The 20737-nt window shown below is 38.9% G+C and overlaps 1 protein-coding gene and 1 long non-coding RNA gene across 10 annotated transcripts in view; one reads left to right on the top strand and one right to left on the bottom strand.

The window, feature by feature from the left end:
- PHLDB2 (pleckstrin homology like domain family B member 2) overlaps window positions 1–20737 on the top strand; it is a 162098-nt gene that overhangs the window by 98424 nt on the left and 42937 nt on the right. For 6 of the 9 annotated variants that reach the window (XM_081542512.1, XM_081542532.1, XM_081542546.1 and 3 more), the window contains 3 exons: window positions 1655–1798; window positions 2882–3019; window positions 15914–16042. In XM_081542512.1, the coding sequence (XP_081398638.1) occupies window positions 1655–1798; window positions 2882–3019; window positions 15914–16042 (411 nt within the window). The remainder of the gene's footprint in view (window positions 1–1654; window positions 1799–2881; window positions 3020–15913; window positions 16043–20737) is intronic. The other 3 variants (XM_081542523.1, XM_081542585.1, XM_081542567.1) reach the window with 1 other exon arrangement.
- On the bottom strand, window positions 8329–20062 carry LOC145526587 (uncharacterized). Its single transcript, XR_014069005.1, has 2 exons — window positions 19390–20062; window positions 8329–10936 (listed from the first exon to the last, which is right to left on the bottom strand). It is a non-coding gene; the product is annotated as an uncharacterized LOC145526587 (long non-coding RNA).

Here is a 20737-nt window from a genome sequence, read left to right as displayed (position 1 = left end):
TGCTAGGATTACTCCTCCATGATTTAGGAATGCCATTCACTATTGCAGGCATTCCTCATGCCCTAAAACTGGCCACCCAGGCGTTAGGACAATGAGATTCATTGTCTGTGAAGAAAGGTCACAAGTTGTTTTATTAGTTGATAAGATACTGGGTTTAAGATGACAGTTTAAAATCTAAATATCAGCAAACAAATAAACAGAGGGCTTGAAAAGCCTTCTAACCTTTGCTCTAGTCAACCTGAGATGTGTAACTTCTCAATGGTTAAATTTTGAGAAGCAGCAAAGTAGGGCTAAGAATAAAGAATATTAATAAAGAATAAAGAAACGGACATGATGCCTATCTTCTTACAGTAATTTTTAGGATTGTTAAGTATGTTAAATGAATTTAGAGACACAAAACATTAATGGTTTCTTTGGTTAATTTGAATGTTATTTTCAGTGGTTATTGAGTAATCTTCAGCAATTTATGTATTATAACTTGGCTGCTGTTTCTAATTTCTAATTGTGAAATTATATAATCATTGACTTACTGGTGCAAAGTGCTTCTTTTTCAAAGAGAGATAAAATTAAATAAATAATGCCTATATTGGAGTCCCTTGCCTTATCGAAAGACTGGTCTCCACCAGGGGATATCCAAAATAACTAACCTGAAATTCTTGAAAAAAGAAGCTATTTTCAATTTATTGTATCTCTTCTTAAAATAATTGGCAGTCACATTTTGGCTGTGTGTATGATCTAAATATTCCTTTCTTTTCTGGGCATTTGTCATAACTCTGTTCAGAGGTGTAAGTATGCCCTATCTCACTTAATTTCTTTCCTAGCTTTCTCATTCCTTGTGAAGGATGTCAGTTTTTCCATGACATAATTTTATGAATAGTGGCCAATATCCTATTTCATGTCACAAAAGCTCATTGGCCCAGTTAGTGTCTTCATCAGTACATAGGACAGAGACCAGTAAGTAGTGTGCTAATGCAAAAACTAAAACATGAAGTAACTTGGTATTAAGTGTGTAATTTTAAATCATTTTGAGGGTTGCCAAAGTAGTAAAGTAATACTGTCCTTATTAACTTTATGGAACCTTTCAGTGAGGTGGGGCCAAATACCATGTCCCTATTTACCATCTTGTATTGGAAAGAATATAAAAAAGAAGGATTGCTCATTTGCAGATAGCCCTAGCAGTGGGACCCAGTAGAAATTCTGGAGACATGTAGGAAGTGTATTTATTCCCTTGGAGACGGGAGAGAACATGGGCTTGTAATGAAGGTAGCAGAGTGCCCAAGAGACATTCCTGAGGAAGATGTCAGAAGTCTCCTCTAGATTCTAGTTCTCTGCACTCCAAACTTTATCTGTAACCTGAGAGAAGTCACTACAATCTCTGTGGACTATAGCTTCCTCATCTACATTACCTCTTAGTTATTTTGGTTTTAAAAGGACATGAATTTGTTCACTGAACCTGATGTGTAGGAACTTACCTGAGACGCTATCTACTGGAGGTCTATGGGCAAATGCAGAGTTCCAAGTAAACAGTCACGGGGATGCTTTTAGAGTTCAAATAGACACAGACTATGAAATGCTAGACTCGTGACTGATTTATTAACTGGGAAATTCTGGCATTGAAGTGTGACTAGCCCTTTTGTGTGTTGATTAATCACAGACCCCAGAGGGTATAAGTGAAGAACAAAGGATTCAGGAGTTGACTGCGATGGAAGAGACCCGGATAGCAATTCTGAACAACCTTGAGGAACTTGAACAAAAAATCAAAGATATAAATGACCAGATGGAGGAATCTTCCAGAGAGGTATAAACCACGAGTTCACTTATTACCCTCTCCCAATTTTCTTTCTTTCCTTTAGCTTAAATATATCAATACCTCTTAGGGCACAGGCCGTGGGGGCCAAAATACATAGAGGTCAACATGAGCAGAGGTCAACATGAGAGGTCATGGAGTAGGTACATATGTGGGGTATAATTGCCTTTTTAAAATGTTTCTTCTTTCTGTGTTTTTATTTGTCCAATGAGATAAACATATGAAGCCATTTTTAATGTATGTTATGTAACTGACTCTGTCTTAACTAGTGTATGCTTTCTGACCTGTTTCAAGATCTGTCAGCTAAGGTACCATATATTTAGATGTTTAAACTCAAATCCAACAAACATTTTTAGAAGCATGTTAAGTATGAATTGAGTATCATCTTGGCACTATGGGGGGATTGACATGTGAATAAACATAGACCTCACTTTCCAGAGGTTTGCAAACCTCTAGAGGAGACAGACACATACAATATAACTACAGTTAAAGAAAGGGGTGATTTTTTTCATACCTCCATGGAGTGAGAAGGAGGCACTCATTCTGCCCAAGAAGAATATTCATGTCTGTTCTCACAGCTGATACAGACAGCCCGTGTGTGGAAGGGGACGCTCATCTGTCATGCACAGACCCTGGAAGCCCCTCCTGCTGGCATTGCTGGAAATGCAGTGCTTGCTTGATGGACTAAGTGTAGTTTTCACTTCCTGTGCTCTAGGGACAAACAGAGATGTCACTGCTCCCAAGATGGTTCACACTTGAGCCTGAATCTAAGCAAATAGGCAAAATTACCTTGAGAAGTAAGCGAAAAGGCGGGGGCGGGGCAGGGGGGCGAGTGTCATAGAAAAATTAAAAGATAGCTAGTGTTCTTAGCAAGTATATTCTGGCGTCCCTACCTTCTCATATAAGAATTCTGAGTCTAGCATGGACTCTCTCGAGTGTTTTCTGGGCTCCATAATCTGACTGATAATAGTAGTACTTTTTGCAATTTGTACCTGTTAAAAAAACACCTTTAAAGGAGGCAGCTGGAAATTTCCCTGAAGGTGAAACATTTCTGAGCTTTGTTTGTGTCTTCAGTTGGATATGGAATGTGCTCTCTTGGATGGAGAACAAAAATCGGAAACAACTGAACTTATGAAAGAGAAGGAGATTTTGGATCATCTAAACCGGAAAATCACAGAACTGGAAAAGAACATTGTTGGTGAAAAGACCAAGGTAAAAAGAAAATTATATTTGATACAAATTTTTCGGGCAAAATGATGGTCCCATTGATTGAATTTGAATGTATGAATTGTGGTTTTGGATTTGTGTGTCATGTTCCGGGAGACAGTGACACTAGAAAAGAGCCTTCAGATAAGGTAAGTCGTTGCAGACTAAGAACTGTCAGGTGCAGAGAAGCTGATGCTGAGATAGTAGAACCTGCTTAATTTTTGAGCTGATATTTGTGGCAGTTTATCCCTTGTGAGATGAGTGAATTGCTTTTCTCCATTACCCTTTCTGCTCTTCTGATTCCACTTTTTTTAAAAGGATCATTTTAGTACTTTGGAACTTCTTTACTACTGGTGCCCTGCAAGGATAGCTTAAGCATATTCAAATATGATTGCCTCATTTCTTTTCATTTTTCTGTGTATTAAAAAGGTGAATGGGAACCATTCATTTCATCTGTCCTGCCTTGCCATTGGCTTCAATGCAAGTGCACTGCTCTTAAAAAAATACATTGGGGTTTTCAGGGGATCCTCACACACTGCCAAGTGAAAACTGTGAAATACAGTTGACACTTATTTTGGGAAAAGTTTTACTCACACGTTTTAGGCCACAGCATAAATGTTAGCTGATCCATCCTAGGGAATATGAAGAATTACTTGAAGTTTTTAGAATTCAGGGTAGTAGTTGAGTTTTTGGTTTTTTTCTTGTTGTTGTTTTTTCTGTTTATTTTTTCTGGAAAATATTTCACTTACTGTCATCTCAAATTCTAAGTCAGTTATAGCTAAATTCAGCCTAAATTAAAAATTAAAATTACAATTTGGGGAAAAAAAGCAAATGAGCTTTAATACATTCTTTCTTGATCATCAAGTTCTCCTCTAAACCGAGAAAAATAAAAATAATTTCAGTTTGAGTAAATTCCACTGGTAATATATGGAGAGGATTTCTGCCGCATGTGGCTTCCTTTTTAGGCTTCTCTTTGTTTGAAACCTATAAATAAGGGCATTTGATCTTGGTGCCAGAGAATGAGCTCAAAAAGATATTGTGAGAAATTAAAGTCAGATTAAAAGCTACATATCAATTTCTTGGTTGCCTGCTTGTCAAGATTAAACTGCACATCTTTTTCATGTTAAAGTTTATGTATGTGCCCTTGAGCTCCAGACTTTGAAACAGTAAAGAATCCATTTGGGTAGTGGACATATTTTTCTTTAAAAGCTCAAAACCATGTGAAAGCTTGATTGTCTAGTTCTGCCGAACAGGAGGATTATGGTTTTCAAAGATTCTGCACTGATACAGCAAGGAACTTTTGTTGGAGGCATCAGGTGTCTTTGTTTTGGTGCTTACTTGTATTTTACTGTTTATGTCAAACTGGAAAGTTTGTGGCACATAGGAATGGGGTATCAGATTCTCTGTGAACCTGTCTGCCTTCCCCATCCATGTAGTTGTTTGTCTTTGTGTAACCCACATATGACACAGCCTATAAATTCTATACACAAAAGTGAAATAAGTTGAGTGAGTGCTAAATCTCACTTTTCAGGGCCAGTTGTGTTATATTCTCCAAACCTAAGGTGGAGATGGAACTCTAGTAACATGGTGGAAACAAACAAAGAGGAGGCTACTTACATTATTGTTCTTTATTGTATCCTTCCTATTATTATTTTGAAGAGAGGGGACAGTGGGGGGTTGAAGTAGAGAGCCAGCTCACGCAGCTGTTAGGGGATTAGTTGGTCTCGGAAGGTGGGATTATTGTCTGTCATCACATGGTATGAAAAATGACAGAAACTGGCTTTGGGTGAGAGATTCCAGAAGAGAAAGAGGGAAGTGAAAACAGACTGGTATAGATGATGTTACCGCATATTCTTGACAACCAAAGTCAAATAGAGACTGAATACCTCTTGGCAGGATCACTGTTTCTCAAATAAAGTTACTCTACTGTTTTATGGCATAGCTATTTCATATCTTCACTCTGTTCAAACTTCTAGTCCAATTTCCTCCCCTTGGCTCTGAGATGATCTCACCACCTACTTCACTTAGAAAGTAGAGCATCTCATCTTCACAAAGAAAGGCTTCTGTGTGCATGCTAAGTTGCTTCAGTAATGTCTGACTGTTTGTGACCCCACAGACTGTAGCCCGCCAGACCTCTCTGTCCATGAGATTCTCCAGCCAAGAAAACTGGAGTGGGTTGCCATGCCCTCTTCCAGGGGATCTTCCCGACCCAGGGATTGAACCCGAGTCTCTTATGTCTCCTGCATTGGCCGGCAAGTTCTTTACCACTAGCACCACCTGGGAAGCCCAAGGATAGCTCTTTTCCCCTCAAAGACCAGTCCCTTTGGATGTGCCCAGGGTACCGCCCCACCGTCTAGAGGTTTTTCAGTCCTTCTGTTCCCAACTCCCCCCAGCCACTCCCTCTTTACTGGACCTGTACTACCAGTATGCCAGCACTATTACTTTTAAAAATTGGCTGAGGATGGGAAACATATGTACACCCATGGCTGATTCATGTGACTGTATGGCAAAAACCACCACAAAATTGTAAAGTAATTCGCCTCCAATTAAAATAAATAAATTTTAAAAAGCAAACAAACAAATGAAAATTATTATTTAAAAATAAAGTTCCTTCCAGCAACTATCTTAGCTAGTTTCTCTTCAGCATAGCCGAGCTTTTCAAACAGTTTTCTCAGTACACTGTATGTTCTCTTGCTCAGTTAACCGTTCCTCCCATTCTTGTTCCACTGCTCCATCAGATTTGCTCCTGTTCATACTACTACCTGAGTGCAGCCTAACACACCTACTGGGTGTTTTTCAGCCCTCTTATGAGCAGACTTCTGTTCAGCACTCAAGATAAGGGACAGCTCTTTTCCTAGGCAGTACCCCCTACCCAACCCCTTTGCCTCCAGGTACCGTACCTTCTGGCTTTCCTTCTTGTCCTCTTACTTTTCTCTCTAACATTTCCATCTGAGTTCCCCTTGCTTCTTCCTCTGCCTCTATCCAGCCAGTTGTTAAGAGTGTCTCTGATCTGAACCACCTCCTTCTTTTTTTTTTAAGCAAGATCAAACTTTCCCAGAAGTTCACAGAAAAGTTGCACACCCTCTCATTGGTCTGAATTAAGATATATGCCTTGACTCATTCACTTTTTTGTTTAAAAATTGAGGTGTAATTGACATATGATATTATATTAGTTTCGGATATCAACATAACTATTCAATATTTGTGTACACTGTGGAATGATCTTCACAGTATGTCTGGTTAACACCCGCCATCTCTTGTTGAGAACTCTCTTCTCTTATATTTTCACATTCTTTGATAGCCATAGCTTCAAATAACCTGTATGCACTGGTGACTGTCAAATGTATCTCTTTAGTCCACAACCTTTTTCTGAACTTCTGACTCATATCCTGTAGCCCAGCTGATATCTCCACTGAGCTATTTCTCAGGTATTTCCAGCTGAACACTCCGTAACTGAACTCTTGATCTCATCCTTCCCCTTGCCTTCCATACACCTCCCCTACTTCCAATCCTGTTCTTCCTCTAGTTTCCCCACTAGGAAATGGCATCTTTATACACCTATATGCCCAAACAGAAACCTGGAAGCAGATCTTGATATTTCTTTCTCTATCAACCCCACTCCTAATTGATTACAATGCTATTTTTCAATTACTTTAACTTCTCTGCATGTCCCCTAATAGCATTCTCTTCAAAATCATCAACATGTCCCTTTGAGTTCCATTTCCATTTGCTTCCCTTCAGTCCATTTTCTTCACAGCAGCCAGTGTGACTTTTTTAAAATATAAATTAGGTCACATCATTCTAGTTTGTATTCCCCTGTATTTTATATGAACCTAAATTCCTTATCTATCCTGACTGTTTCTATTACTTTTCTCCCCTCTTCACATCACTCACGTGGTGGCCTTCTTTCTGTTTGTTCAAAGATCCACCCCACCCTCTGCCCCTGCCAGGGTCCCTTGCAGATCAGCTTGCCTTGCCTGGAATCTCCTTTCCCATATTCTGTGTCTGGTTGGTTCTGTCTTTCAAGGCTTGAGCACAGTGTTAGTTTTTCAAAAAAACCCTACCGGTCCTTTCCAGCTCAGATGATATGCTCTCTGTTGTTCTTGTCAGTCCTTTCACAAATCACATTCTATCATTTATATTTGTTTTGGTCTTGTTAGATATTTATTTCCCTCTCTAGCCTGTGAAATAGAGGTAGGCACTGTTATCCACTGTTTATCCAGCTCGTAAGAGGTGCCAGAATACCGCCCAGTATTCTTTGGGAATATTGTCCTTGGATCTTCTGCTAATGGCGAGTCCTGGCTGAGTCTGGTGACTCAGAAACATGGAGCCAAACACCTGCTTAAGAGCTACGTGCAGCCAAGTTTCAGGACAGCTGGGATGGTCTGTCCAGGTGCTCATGCCAGGGGCTCGTAATCACGCTGCCCACCGAGCCAGGGTGTAAGACAGAAGAAGGAAGTGGCCTTTACCCTTTTGGATCTCATTTCCTTTCCCATACACCTGTTGCTGTTGTCAGATATAAACGGTAGAACGAGAAAACCAAAACCTGAAAAGATATTCCTGTTGGGCAAACTCCAATTCAGATGTCGGCAACACATCCTGTAAGCCTGGCTCTCATTTTTTTGGAGACAAGGCCTGGAGCCATAGGAGAAAAGTTTAATATCACGTCAGAGTTCAAATCCTGGTGTGAAATTATCAACATTGTTTCCTTGGCTCTCAAGATCAGACTTTAATGTTATTTCTTTTAGCTTATTTGGGAACTATCATTCTGTTTTCCATGCTTAGTATAAACTGATGTATTTCATAAGTGACCACCGTTTATTATATGGTTCTATACTATGCTCACTCATATCCAACTCTGCAACCCCATGGACTCCATGGAATTCTCCAGGCCATACTGGAGTGGGTAGCCTTTCCCTTCTCCAGAGGATCTTGCTGGATTGAACCCAGGTCTCCTGCATTGCAGGCAGATTCTTTACCAGCTGAGCTACCAGGGAAGCTCAAAATATAAACTACAGGCATAATTATATATACAACATAAAATATAGACAGTATTTAATTATGTATTGGTTGAATGCACATACATACATATATGTATTGTATATGTGTACATATACATATATGTGTACATACACATGTACATATACACATATATGTACATATGCATATATGTGCAATACTTCTTTGCAGTAGCTCCCTGGACTGCCCTTTCATTGCCCGTATGGGTACCATTGTCAAGCCCATCAGTGTGCCTGTTTCCAGGTGTCTCTAAGCTGAAGGCCGTCTGCCTGTTGCGTTCTCAGGCAGCAGCCACATCACAAATCGAGGCTCTATGAGCTTGGATGAACCCCAAACAAAAAGAAGGATCAGGCTTGAACATAAATTCAAAGGGGATTTTATTTGAAGCAGTGAGCATAAAGCCATAGTATTTTCTTAGAGCAAGAGAAAGGAGAGAGACTTGTTAACCTCTGCACTGGAAAACTATTTTAGTTTGATGGGCTTGGTGACTGGTAAGCCACCAGAACCGTGAAGCTCAGTTTGGGCAGAGCTGGAACGGCTTCCCTCCCCCAGTGCTTCCGTTCTCTAAAGGCAAAGCCTCATTTGGGGCAACTGCTGGACATATTTCTGCATTTGTTTATGCCCATTTCCCCTCTATCTTTGTCTGTTTCTGACAACGTAAAAAATTCAGAACTGAAAATAGCTTTTCAGTGTCTCTATTTTTAGATTATCTTCTCATTCCTGCTCCTGAGCATATGACAATCAAAAATTAGTTGTACTGAAATTAAATAAAATGGTTAAGGAAAGGCTTTGCTCACATAGTCTTGTTGAAGTCTTTCCTATCACCCAGATGGGTCATCACAAAGCTCAAGCCGTCCTTCTGTTTAAAGATCTGTCGTCACACAGATAGATTGTGAGACTGTAGCAATCCTGGCCTGCATACTTTTATAGCTAAACACATTAAATGTGGGAGCTGAAGCTTAAATCACTCCATGCCATGCCGTGTGTTCCTGAGTGAAATTTCCTTCAATTAGTTGACTAATTTTTCTATAATAAGCCTCGTATCTTAAGTGGTTACTTGTATTCTCCATTATCGTCTTGCCAAAGTACCTGTTACTTCCTCCCCATCCTTCCTTCTGAGCCAGGAGAAGACTGAGTCTGCCTAGAATTCCATGCAAAGTGTTAATGCCTCTTGGGTGCAGAGTCACTGCCAAGTCACAGGCAGTGTTCAGAAGAGACCCAGCCCTTCCCGTGCCTCTTTCTTACATTTCAAAGTTAGCTCCTTGTTTAGAGGAAGTGGAAATATATTGTGGGATTTGGGGATTAAATGAACAGGATTCCAGATTAGGGTGATTTGTTTTCTGATGGTTGTCTGATTACATAAATTCATAGTGTTCTGATTTTCCAGTGTTTTTTACACTAAACATCCATCAATTGTGCAATTAATATGTCAAAATCAACAGGAAAAAAAAATCCTCTGAAAATAATATAAGAATGTGCCTCTCAAGAGGGTTTTCAACAATAACTGTCTATGGACATAGGTCCATAATCTTTCCTCTACAATTCTGAAAAGTTTTGTAGGGGAAAACATTTTTTTTTATAAGGTTGGCATCAAAACTTATGGTTGCAGAACTTGACTTGGACTGATATTCACACTTGATATGAATATTCATAAGTAGCAGCAGAAATAGAAGTATATTTGATTATAGGGTATTGCCCTAGACCTCACTGAAAATGTCATGCAATATATGCTTTATAAACTGTGTTACCTTTATTAAATGCAGGATATTCTGAAACCTAGAACACATTTGGCCTTACAAATTTCAGATAAGTAATTTTGGCTCTAGAACAATTGCCTGATATTGAACCTCTGAGAATGCATGCCTCTCAAACCTCTCCATGTGGTTTAGGAGCTGGAAGGAAAGAGACTGGAAGGTGTATAGAGAGGACTTTGAATGGGCCATCCTTAAAAATGATGGCCTAGAGGGGGCTTCCCTGGTGATTCAGTGGCAAAGAATCTGCCTGTAATGCAGGAGACGCAGGAGACTTGAGTTTGATCCCTGGGTTGAGAAGATCCCCTGGAGAAGGGCATGGCAATCCACTCCAGTATTCTTGCCTGGAGAATCCGCATGGACAGAAGAGCCTGGTGTACTACAGTTCACAGACTCGCAAAGAGTTGAACACGACTGAAGTGACTGAGCTCACACTCATGCACCCTTAAAAATGATGGCTTAGAGGGACTTCCCTGGTGACTCAGTGATAAAGAGTCCACCTGGCAATGCAGAAGACACGGGTTTGATTCCCGGTCTTGGAAGATCCCCACATGCTGCAGAGCAACTAAACCCTGCCCCACAACTATTGAGCCTGTGCTGTAGATCCTGGGAGCCTCATCTCCTGAGCCCACACACACTAGAGCCTCTGCTCCGCAACAGGAGGAGTCATCACAATGAGAAGCCCTCGCACTGCATTGAAGAGTGGCCCCTACTTGCCACAGTCAGAGAAAAGCCCACGCGCAGCCACTAAGAACCAACACAGACAAAAATAAATAAAGTTATACATTAAAAAATTGTTAGCCTAGGTATTATGAATTTTAACATATCTGTGCATCAGTTGCAAACTTGACACAGTGTTTCAAGAAGCATGGCTTCAGTACCTATTTGTGCTGGATTCTGTGCTGAATACTTTGGAAATTACAAATATGAATCTTAATTTTTCAGAAAAGCTTTATCAAGCTAATAGGGCTGCCAGATTTTAGGGCTGCCAGGGGATCTTCCCAACCCAAGGAACGAGGCAGTCTCCTGCATTGCAGGTGGATTCTTTACCTACTGAGCCACCAGGGAAGCCCCATCCGAGACATAGTTTTATTTAAAAGCAGTCTTCCCTTGTAGCTCAGATGGTAAAGAATCTGTCTGCAATGCAGGAGACCTGGGTTCGATCCCTGGGTCGGGAAGATCCCCTGGAGAAGGAAATGGCAACCCACTCCAGTATTCTTGCCTGGAGAATCCCACAGACAGAGGAGCCTGGCAGGCTACAGTCAATGGGGTCGCCAAGAGTCAGACATGACTTAGCGACTAAATCACCACCATACATTTAAAAAATCATTTGTTGTTCATCTTAAGTTCACATTTAACTGGGTTTCCTCTATTTTATCTGGCAACCCTATAAACTAATGAACTAGGCATCTTTATAGGGTAAACTCAAGCCAAATATTAGTTAGATGTGGTAAAATTATTTTTTTATTGGCATTCAAAAATTTTCTTTGTAGTAGTGAAATTCTAATAGAGCCAGCAAGTTAAATTTCAGTTCCTTCCTTTGAGACTACAACTTAGAGAAAATTTATTGTTGTCTTTTAACCAGAGATCTGACAAAATAAAGTCTTGTATTTTTAAGTTTATTCAAGATTATTGGCAACTCCTGTGTACATGTTCAAATTACTAAAGGTAAATTTATACCTTCTCCTGATCATTGGTATGATTGGAAGAGAGTCATTTTACTTCTGATCTTGAAATTTGTCTTTCCTCTTTGAAAGCATTTTGGATGTTGGAATATCACAGTTCTTTTGGGGGGAGGGGTTTACTTGAGGCATTTAATCTAAAAGTAAAAACTTTACGTTTGGAATGTTACTTGTAAGAGAGGACTTTTATACTATGAAGGCAAGGTTCTAAGGTCAAATATCTTCAGAACAAATTTTGATGGATTCTGTATTTTGTCCTAAGTCTTCATCACAGAAATCAAATTTTACTTCATTTTGTAGTTCTTTGGCTCTCACATTATTCTGGTTGGCTGACTCTGTGATTCTGGTTGCATATGAGAAAACCTGGAGAAGTTTTTTAAATGTTTCATCCCTAGCCTTACAACTCTGGGAAATGGTATATTTAAAAGCTCTCCCAGTGTATTCTAATGTGGTCAGGGCTGATAAGCACAGAACTAGCTAGACTGTACTTCATAGGGATAATGATCAACTTACCTCTTTTCCCTTTCTCTAGTCCGCTTATAAATATTTATTGGCTGAGTGAATGAACAACTCACTGTGAAAGCAGATGTAGGCCCGACTCCACACAGCGCTTTTTGCTTTCATTTGCTGGTGAAAAATTTACCTTTGGCCCTGTATACACTTTAGGAACATCAGTCTTCAATACGCAAAATAGGCAGAATCTGGCAATGAATTTATGACCCAACTGGATTTTTGCCAGTCCATGCAGGGAAGACAAGGCAATTGGAAAACAATGGAGGCAGCCGTGTCTCTAGGGAAGTCATGTTCTGGTCTTTTTTAAATAAATGCCCCCCTGTACATCTGCATCTTCCTGGACTGTTCTGATTCCTGAAAGATTAATCTTATTTTTTCAACAAAGTAATTTAAATTTGTTAAAAATATTAAAAATGCAGTTTAATTCATTTATTTCCTGAAAATGGATTTATGAACCTAAGAAAAAATGTGCTCTCTCCCAGTATTATGTGGCAGCCTGGATGGGAGAGGAAATTGGGGGAGAATGGATACGTGTATATCTATGGCTGAGTTCCTTCACTGTTCACTGGAAATTGTCACAGTATTGTTAATCAGCTATACTCAATAGAAAATAAAAAATTTAAATTAAAAAGAGAAAATAGCACTGTGCCTATAGTAATTACAGTAGGTGACATTACCAGCTTGAATCTGGGGAACAAGGATGATATGCGGTGTTAATATGTTACATGTAAAAAGCTAGACTCCCCAAACCCTGAAATGTCATGTAATGTGTCCCACTATTTTACCTTCACTGTAGAAGGTGATACTTTCAGCTCTAATCAACCGCTTGCCTGGAGCTAATTTTTCTTTGAAAACTTCCTGGACAATAATTAGAAGAGAGGTATATTCATTTCTTTCTGGCTCAGCTGTTGGTCTACTGTTGGCTCTTGTAGGAGTGATATCACCTCTGCGGCCCCCTGTGATTTATGGCCGGGCCCATCTGCCACTAGTCCCTCTTTCATCCTTCCCCTCACTTCCTCTGCCCTAGCTTTAGCCCCATTGAGTTTTCACTCTGAGACCGAGGTAGTGGCCACAGCACTACTGATAACCACAGAGAAGCCGCAGGCGGTTTTGATGGTGCCTGCTTGCGTAATTCTTGTAACCACCTCCTTGTATGGAATTGCCAAACGTTTTGAGCACCTCAGAAGGAAGGCACTATGTAGACACAAGGTATGTTTTCCTAGTTGTTTATTTGTGCTTATTATTAACAGTTTAAAAATTGAGAGCATTAGAGGAATAGTTGGGTTATTTCTTTGGAGTTGAGACCTGTGTTTTAGGCCTTTTCATTTAGATATCATTTCAGTGTTTTCTATCATATATGATTTTAAATTTTAGGGCTGTGCACATTTGCTGCTTGATTGGAATAAATAATTTTCTTACTTATTTACCTTTCTGTTTGGAACTGGAATGGGTGCAAATTCTGGTGATACAGTACCTAGAAACAGAACTCTTTGTGGATAAAATTCTTTTGCTATGTAATAGGGCAATCTTTGATTTTCGAGTAAGGGAAATAGCGCATTTTCTTAGCCAAAAGACAACAAGTGTTCTGTATTGTTGGTTTTATTAAGGGAGTAAAAGTAAAGTCGCTCAGTCGTGTCCGACTCTTTGCGACCCCATGGACTGTAGCCTACCAGGCTCCTCCGTCCATGGGATTTTCCAGGCAAGAGTACTGGAGTGGGTTGCCATTTCCTTCTCCAGGGGATCTTCCCGACCCAGGGATCGAACCCGGGTCTCCAGCATTGCAGACAAATGCTTTACCGTCTGAGCCACCAGGGAAAAAGTGATTAATTCTGGAGCTAAAGACTAAATGTAGCTGGTGCTAGTATATTCAATTTTCCGTGAGGTAACACTTGAGAATCCTTTATTCTGTGTAAGACACCATTGCTTTTTGTCACTCCTACACAGCAGCTGTGCATAGTGAGCATGCTTCACATTAAAGACTCAGGAAACTTCCTTTCTTTTTTTTTTGTGAGATCTTAATTCCCAGACCAAGGATTAAACCTGGGCCCTTGGCAGTGAAAGCACCAAGTCCTAACTACTGAACTGCCAGGAAGTTCCCTTTTAGGAAACTTTCTTTATTGTCTGCTAAAGTCTAAGTTGTAGAATCATTTTTAGGCTGATATATGAGGTAAGAGTCTCCATTTTATGACTTCTAGATTTAATCATTTTGAGAAAAAAAGGCGCTTTTAAATCAAAATTTACATTTCTAAAATGCCCTCAAAATTTTAAAATGTAAGCCAAAAGTGAAGACTCGAGTGCACTGATGTAGGTATTGATGTCCTATAGTTTTAGACTTAAAATATAACATCTTTTATAAAGAATTTACATGTATGTTTACATGGGAAATCATGACCATTTGGATGAAAAAAATGAAAGTAGTATAAATTTATAGGGCTACTTCAAATCTTCATACTTCAAAAAAAATTTTTTCTGTAATATGCTTGGAAGCCAGCTTTATTTCTACCAAATCAGTAGTGAACATAAGAAAGTCAAGTGGTGGTATTTTCCTTATCAAAGGGGCAGGGAACAGTGACAGAAGCAAGGAGACGTAAAACAGAATGCAGCTTTTCTGGTAGCACCACTGAAAGTGAGTAATCTAAAGGGGAACTCCCAGGTGGCTGAGTGGTAAAGAATCCGCCTGCGAATGCAGGAGATGCAGGTTCGATCCCCAGGTTGGGAAGATCCCCTGGAGAAGGAAACGGGAACTCACTCTAGTATTCTTGCCTGGAATATCCCATGGACAGAGGAGCCTAGTGGGCTACAGTCCTTGGGGCGGCAAAGAGTCTGATATGACTGAGCACACACGCCTCAACTGGTGGTGGTGCTACTATCCCACTGAAGTGCTTTAGTTTAGGCTGAGAGTGTTACACAAGGGGAGAATTAGGTCTGAAAGTTACTTCAAGGGTCCAGAGTATCATAAAAGGAACATAAGATGGGAAAACTGACACTAAACAGATTGGAGCTTTGTTTCTCAGTTTAAGAGGCAGCCTTATAAGACTGTATAATAGTGTACTACAGTATTTGCCTGTTACACCCTGGAAAACATCCAGGATCACTTTGGAGTGTGTGACTGGGAGGGATGTAGTGCTAGCTTCTCTTTTCTCTTCTGTTCTCTGACTCCTTTACTTTTTTCCACAGTCCTCGTTTCAGTTATTTTTTATGTCAGTCTTTGTAGGGAACTCCTTATCTCCACAATAAATGTCACGCCTTTGGTGTATCTAAACTGTCTAACAAGTCTTCCTTTTGCTGCTTTGTCAGCCTTGCATTTTTATTAGCTCTCTCAACATCTGAACTAGATGCTCTCCTTGGCAGCAGATTTTCTAGTTGCTTAAGCTCTGAGGTTTGCCAAAGAGCTAGAACTATTCCAGATGACTGGAGTATCAACTTATGCACCTAACATGCCTCTAACCTGAAAACAAAATTTAAATAATTTCCAAAGTTTGTTTAACACATGCTTTCAGCAAATTGGACTCTGACTGTGCTCAAGGTAAATACTAGCCATGCTTTGTTTGGTTCCCTGGCAAGTGACTCTTTGCAGGGCTATCTTAGGAATTTGGTTGGCATTTCTTTTGTTCTTTGTTGACCATTGACCAACATGACCGTTGCTTCCCCTGCTTTTGTAACATGGTGGCAGGAAGGAAGGGAGGAAGGAAAGACGGGGATCATTGCCAATACTCGATGGAGTGGGCTGGGTTTGGAGAATGCAGACATGGGGCCCCTTGTCTTTACTTCCACTTAGACTCCCTTATCTTAGTCACTAACAAGATATGTTTCTACATTCCTAGGATGTCTGGAGTTTGTGAGTGTTTGTTTATTTGTGTTATCCTTGGGAAATGTTCACTAACGCCTGCTTGGGGTGTGAAGGTAACTTCTATTTTCTGATTTCTGAACTTCAGGAGAAGGTAAAGCTTGATGCTGAAAGGGAAAAACTAGAGAGGCTTCAGGAGCTTTACTCCGAGCAGAAGACCCAGCTGGACAATTGTCCTGAGTCCATGAGGGAACAGTTACAACAACAACTGAAGAGGGTCAGTAGCAAACAGGAATGTGCTAGTTGTTTTTTTGTTTTTTTTTTCGATTAAGTTCCACTTACCTTTGACTTCCTCCTTCACATACCATAAATTTTCATAAACTCTGTTCATTAGATAACGTTTTAAATAGAAATATGCATGCTGACAGTACATATTATTCCTTGCTAATCAACTATAAAATTCCATCTTGGAATCTTTCACCTCATTAATAATGCAAAAACATTTCAAGTCCTTCTTTGAAACAAAAGAGAGCTCTCACTGATATGTAACCAACAAGACTGTAGCATTTAAATCAGCTGACAGTGTTTCCTGCATTCCATTCTCTACTGCATCTTGAGTACTAATTTCCCTTGAATTTTTTTCCCCCCAGCTTAATTTTATACTCCTGTCCACAGATTTTTCTATTCTCTGGTTTGCTCCCACCACCACTCATCATTTTGTTTTTCTTTTCCTTTCTTGTTCTTAGTGGCATTGAACTCAGTAACATCATCACAATAACCAAACAAGCCCCAAGATGCAGGGCATTCAATATTCAGGCTTCATAATTTTTAAAAATTTTATGCAACATAGATTTTCTAGTTGAACTTTATCAGGTTGTTTTTGCTCTGGCACCCCACTCCAGTACTCTTGCCTGGAAAGTCCCATGGGCAGAGGAGCCTGGTGGGCTACAGTCCATGGGGTCGCAAAGAGTCGGACACGACTGAGCGACTTCACTTCTTCACTTCTTCTTCGCTCTTTAACATTGGCAGTGTTGAAACAACCTTGCTACCTGTCTTCCTAGGTGGATAGTTTTGCAAACACTAGGAAGACCACTTAATATTTCATAGCATCTTTACAGCTGGGTTGTTTGCTCTAAACAGCAGCCCAAACAGACTGGACTATGGGCAGTCAGACATTAACAGTTCTGGATCTTTAAAGGAGTATAATAGTAATTTGTCCTAAATAAGTAACATTCTATGATTCCACAGGAGTAGGAAAAACTAGTTTTACTCATATTACTATGTTTGTGCCTTCATGGGAATGGGCAACTTGGTAAAAATTAGTTAAGATAGCATACCCTTGAAAATATTTAAGATGACCTTGAATACAAAAATGTTTGATATCCCTGAGTATCACTGCTAAGTCACTTCAGTTGTGTCCGACTCTGTGCGACCCCATAGACGGCAGCCCACCAGGCTCTGCCGTCCTTAGGATTCTCCAGGCAAGAATACTGGAGTGGGTTGCCATTTCCTTCTCCAGTGCATGAAAGGGAAAAGTGAAAGTGAAGTCGCTCAGTCGTGTCCGACTCTTCGCGACCCCGTGGACTGTAGCTTACCAGGCTCCTCCGTCCATGGGATTTTCCAGGCAAGAGTACTGGAGTGGGGTGCCATTGCCTTCTCCGAGTATCACTAGGTTATGAAAAATTATAGTTGAAGCTTTTCAATGTATTGCACAGATTGAAAGAATCTTTCAGTGTAGAAAGAAACCAGTACAGACAAGTTAACTGCAGCTTAACAATTCTAATATTTGTAATTTATACAATGTTAGATCAAAAAAAATTTCAAAACTGTTTCTTCCCCTTCACTCACTTTATTGTGTACAGCTTAATTTGCTATAAGAAGATAAAATTTCCTGTCCCTCAGTGTCTCAATTTGCTGAAAGTCTTACGATAAAAACGATTGGAAAAAGAAAAGTATTTGTAAAATTATTTTAGTTTGTAGTTTTTTTTTAATGTGTTTATGCCAATTCACAAAAGAGATTGGGATTTTTTTTATATTTGTTTACTGTTTTTCAATGTTCTTTATTGCTAAAGATTTTACACAGTCACCATAATGCTTTATTTAGAGTCAGAAGCATGGTTATATATTTTGTTCTTCCCTTCCTTTAGTTATCTAGTTACTGCTTGTATTCTTTATAAATATTCAAATAAAAATTGGCAAGTTCTATTAATAACTTGGAGTCAAGCATAATATAATTAGTTTGCTTAATCTAGATTCTATAAGATAACTCATAAATTTGTGTATGTTCCAAGGATTTTGACTACAAAAGAGGAAAGGAAATGATGCAGACAGCCTATTCCACTAATCGAAGGCAAAGACTCCTTCCTCTTCCTTTCCAAGCAGGCTGCAAAATTTTTATCATAAAACCCCTTTCCTTAGGAGAGAAACTGGCTTGTGCTAGCTTCTGTTCATCTGATATTAAGAGAAATACTAATTTTGTTTTCCAGAGATGGACAACGACCAAAATGACTCTTCATCAGTCCTTTGGCTTAATCAGTAAAAAGTTCACTTATTTCATGAGAAGTCCATTCATACTGGAGCTTCCTGTGTTGTCACAACTCATTTCCCTTCAGACTTCAAACACTCCAGAATAGCACTTCATTACAGAGCTTTCCTCAAGGCGTTTAAGCTAAATTCAATAATGTTGATTTTATTACAACTAACTTCATTAGGTGACAGATCAGACACAATAGAAAATAAATGAATAGGAAGAAAATAATTTTCTTAGCCTATATGCTATCTCAAATATGTGAACCAAAACTGTAAAATGATTTTGTGCATACAACACTGTGGATTTATGACTCTAAATCATTGCTTTAGAGGCAGAATACAGTTTTCATCCAACGTTGATTTTTCATGGCCTATGATTTAATGTAGTTGATAATTGGGCTTACCAATCAAATCATAGAAGTGATATGAGAAAAAAAGCTGAAGATAAATGAGCCATTCATTTGCCAGCAGAGGCCTGGCTAGGATAGTTTTCTTATGTTTTGATATTTATTCAGCTGAATGGTTGAGTTTGGTCTCTTGATTTTAAAAAAATTCTATTCAGTGATACCTACAATTAGGAGACCTTTTTTCTTTTCCTCACTAGGTCCACAATTAGTTTATTCTTTACTCTTGGATAAGTCATTCAACCTCTATGGGCCTCAGTATCCTCATGTATAAAATGAGAAGCGTGTACTAGACGATTTTCATTGTCTTTTTTCCAAATTCAAAACGTATGCAAAAAAGTTTTTGAATATAGCACATAAAGACAGAGAAATAGTAACACACTCTTTTTAAAAAGTTTATAAACTTGCTTTCAGAGTTGGCCTTGAACTGTCATAAAACCATTCTTGTAATATCTCCTGGCCATACCATATCTAGTCTCTTTTTTCAGTTCCTTTACTGAAAGAAAGCAAAGAAAACAAAGTTGTGCATGTAAACTTCTGCCATGCATTCTGCGTGCTAAGTCACTTCAGTTGTGTCTGACTCTTTGCGACCCAATGGACTGTAGCTTGCCAGGCTCCTCTGTTCATGGGATTCTCCAGGCAAGAATCCTGGAGGGGGTTGCCATAGCCTTCTCCAGGGGATCTTCCTGACCCAGGGATCAAAACCACGTCTCTTAAGTCTCCTCTATTAATAGGCGGGTTCTTTACCACTAGCTACACATTCTCAAAAATGTTATTGGGAAGAAAAATGACTTTCACTGAATTTTCTTTAACACATCTGTTTTATTTCCTTTCACACCTGGCCTTTGAACTTGCAGCCAGTAAAGACTTGTCATATTCTTTTAGTGGAGAAGTTAGTTAAAATTTTCATTCAACTAGTCACACACTTGACATTGAGCTTCCTGTATATATTATTCTGTGCTCAATTAAACTACTCCTGCCCCTAAATTCCATCTCTTGAATACTTATTCTTATCTAAAATCTTGTAACAGTTTTTTTCCCCTCCCAAGTTGTTTTTCTTTCACAGTGTAAGTTTATATACACGTTTCAGTGCTTTAGGTAACTTGATCAGATGATTACACCAGAGGAATCTGAGTGCTGAGCTTAGGTTTACTTTTAAACTTTCCTGCCTAATGTGCTATTATTTTCATACAGTGGTTTAAATATTTACTAAAAATAAATTAGTGACTTTGTGACCTTCATTTGGTTAAAATAACACATGTTGCATATTAACCAGATGTGGGGCCAGCAATTTACTAGCATAGTGTATATATTGTGAGCCATATGTCCACTTTGAATGAAGATTCTTTATAAACGAAAAAAAAGGAAACCTTATTAAAATTTTTGTCTCAATAACCTTTAGCCGCAGGCCAAGTTTAATTGAAAGTCTTTAAAAACTTGAATATGGAAGCTTCTGTGAATAAACATATCATTGATGTTTTAAGACTGCAGATATTTTGTTTTAAGACATAACATTAGAGTTACATCTTAATTCCTCTAGTAACAACTAGATTTGGTCCAAATTCATTAATTCCTGTAGAAGTTAAAAGCATGAAATCTCTGATAAATTTGAAATATCACCCAGTTACTTGAAACCAAAATGTAAAGAAGTTTTGAGAAATGCTGAATGTGTTTTTCACCTTGTTTTTTCTGTTCTTAGGCTTTGAGAATCCACTGTCTGTGTTGACATAATAATCTTGTTGCTATAGTGCTGGTTGTAATTTCATGGTAGCGAATAGTCCTTTTGTGAATCATCCCCAGAATAAAATTAATTCCAGAAGATAGAAGAATATTTCATTTAATTAAAAGATTTAATTTATCACTTACATGAAAATCAGAGGAGGGGGTAGTGTGTTTAAATACTGATAATAGACCTAGTTTATCACAGATTTATCCAACTCTTTTTTTTTTGAAATTTGAACAAAATCTGTACTTTAGTTAATAATACTGTGCCACATTTATTTTCCTGTTTTTTTTAAACCAGGATAGTATTTCTTTAT

The sequence above is a fragment of the Giraffa tippelskirchi genome, chromosome 2, assembly GCF_054371585.1.
Source record: "Giraffa tippelskirchi isolate mGirTip1 chromosome 2, T2T-mGirTip1v1.2.pri, whole genome shotgun sequence".
NCBI lineage: Eukaryota > Metazoa > Chordata > Mammalia > Artiodactyla > Giraffidae > Giraffa > Giraffa tippelskirchi.
This window is presented reverse-complemented; position numbering and strand designations above follow the sequence as displayed.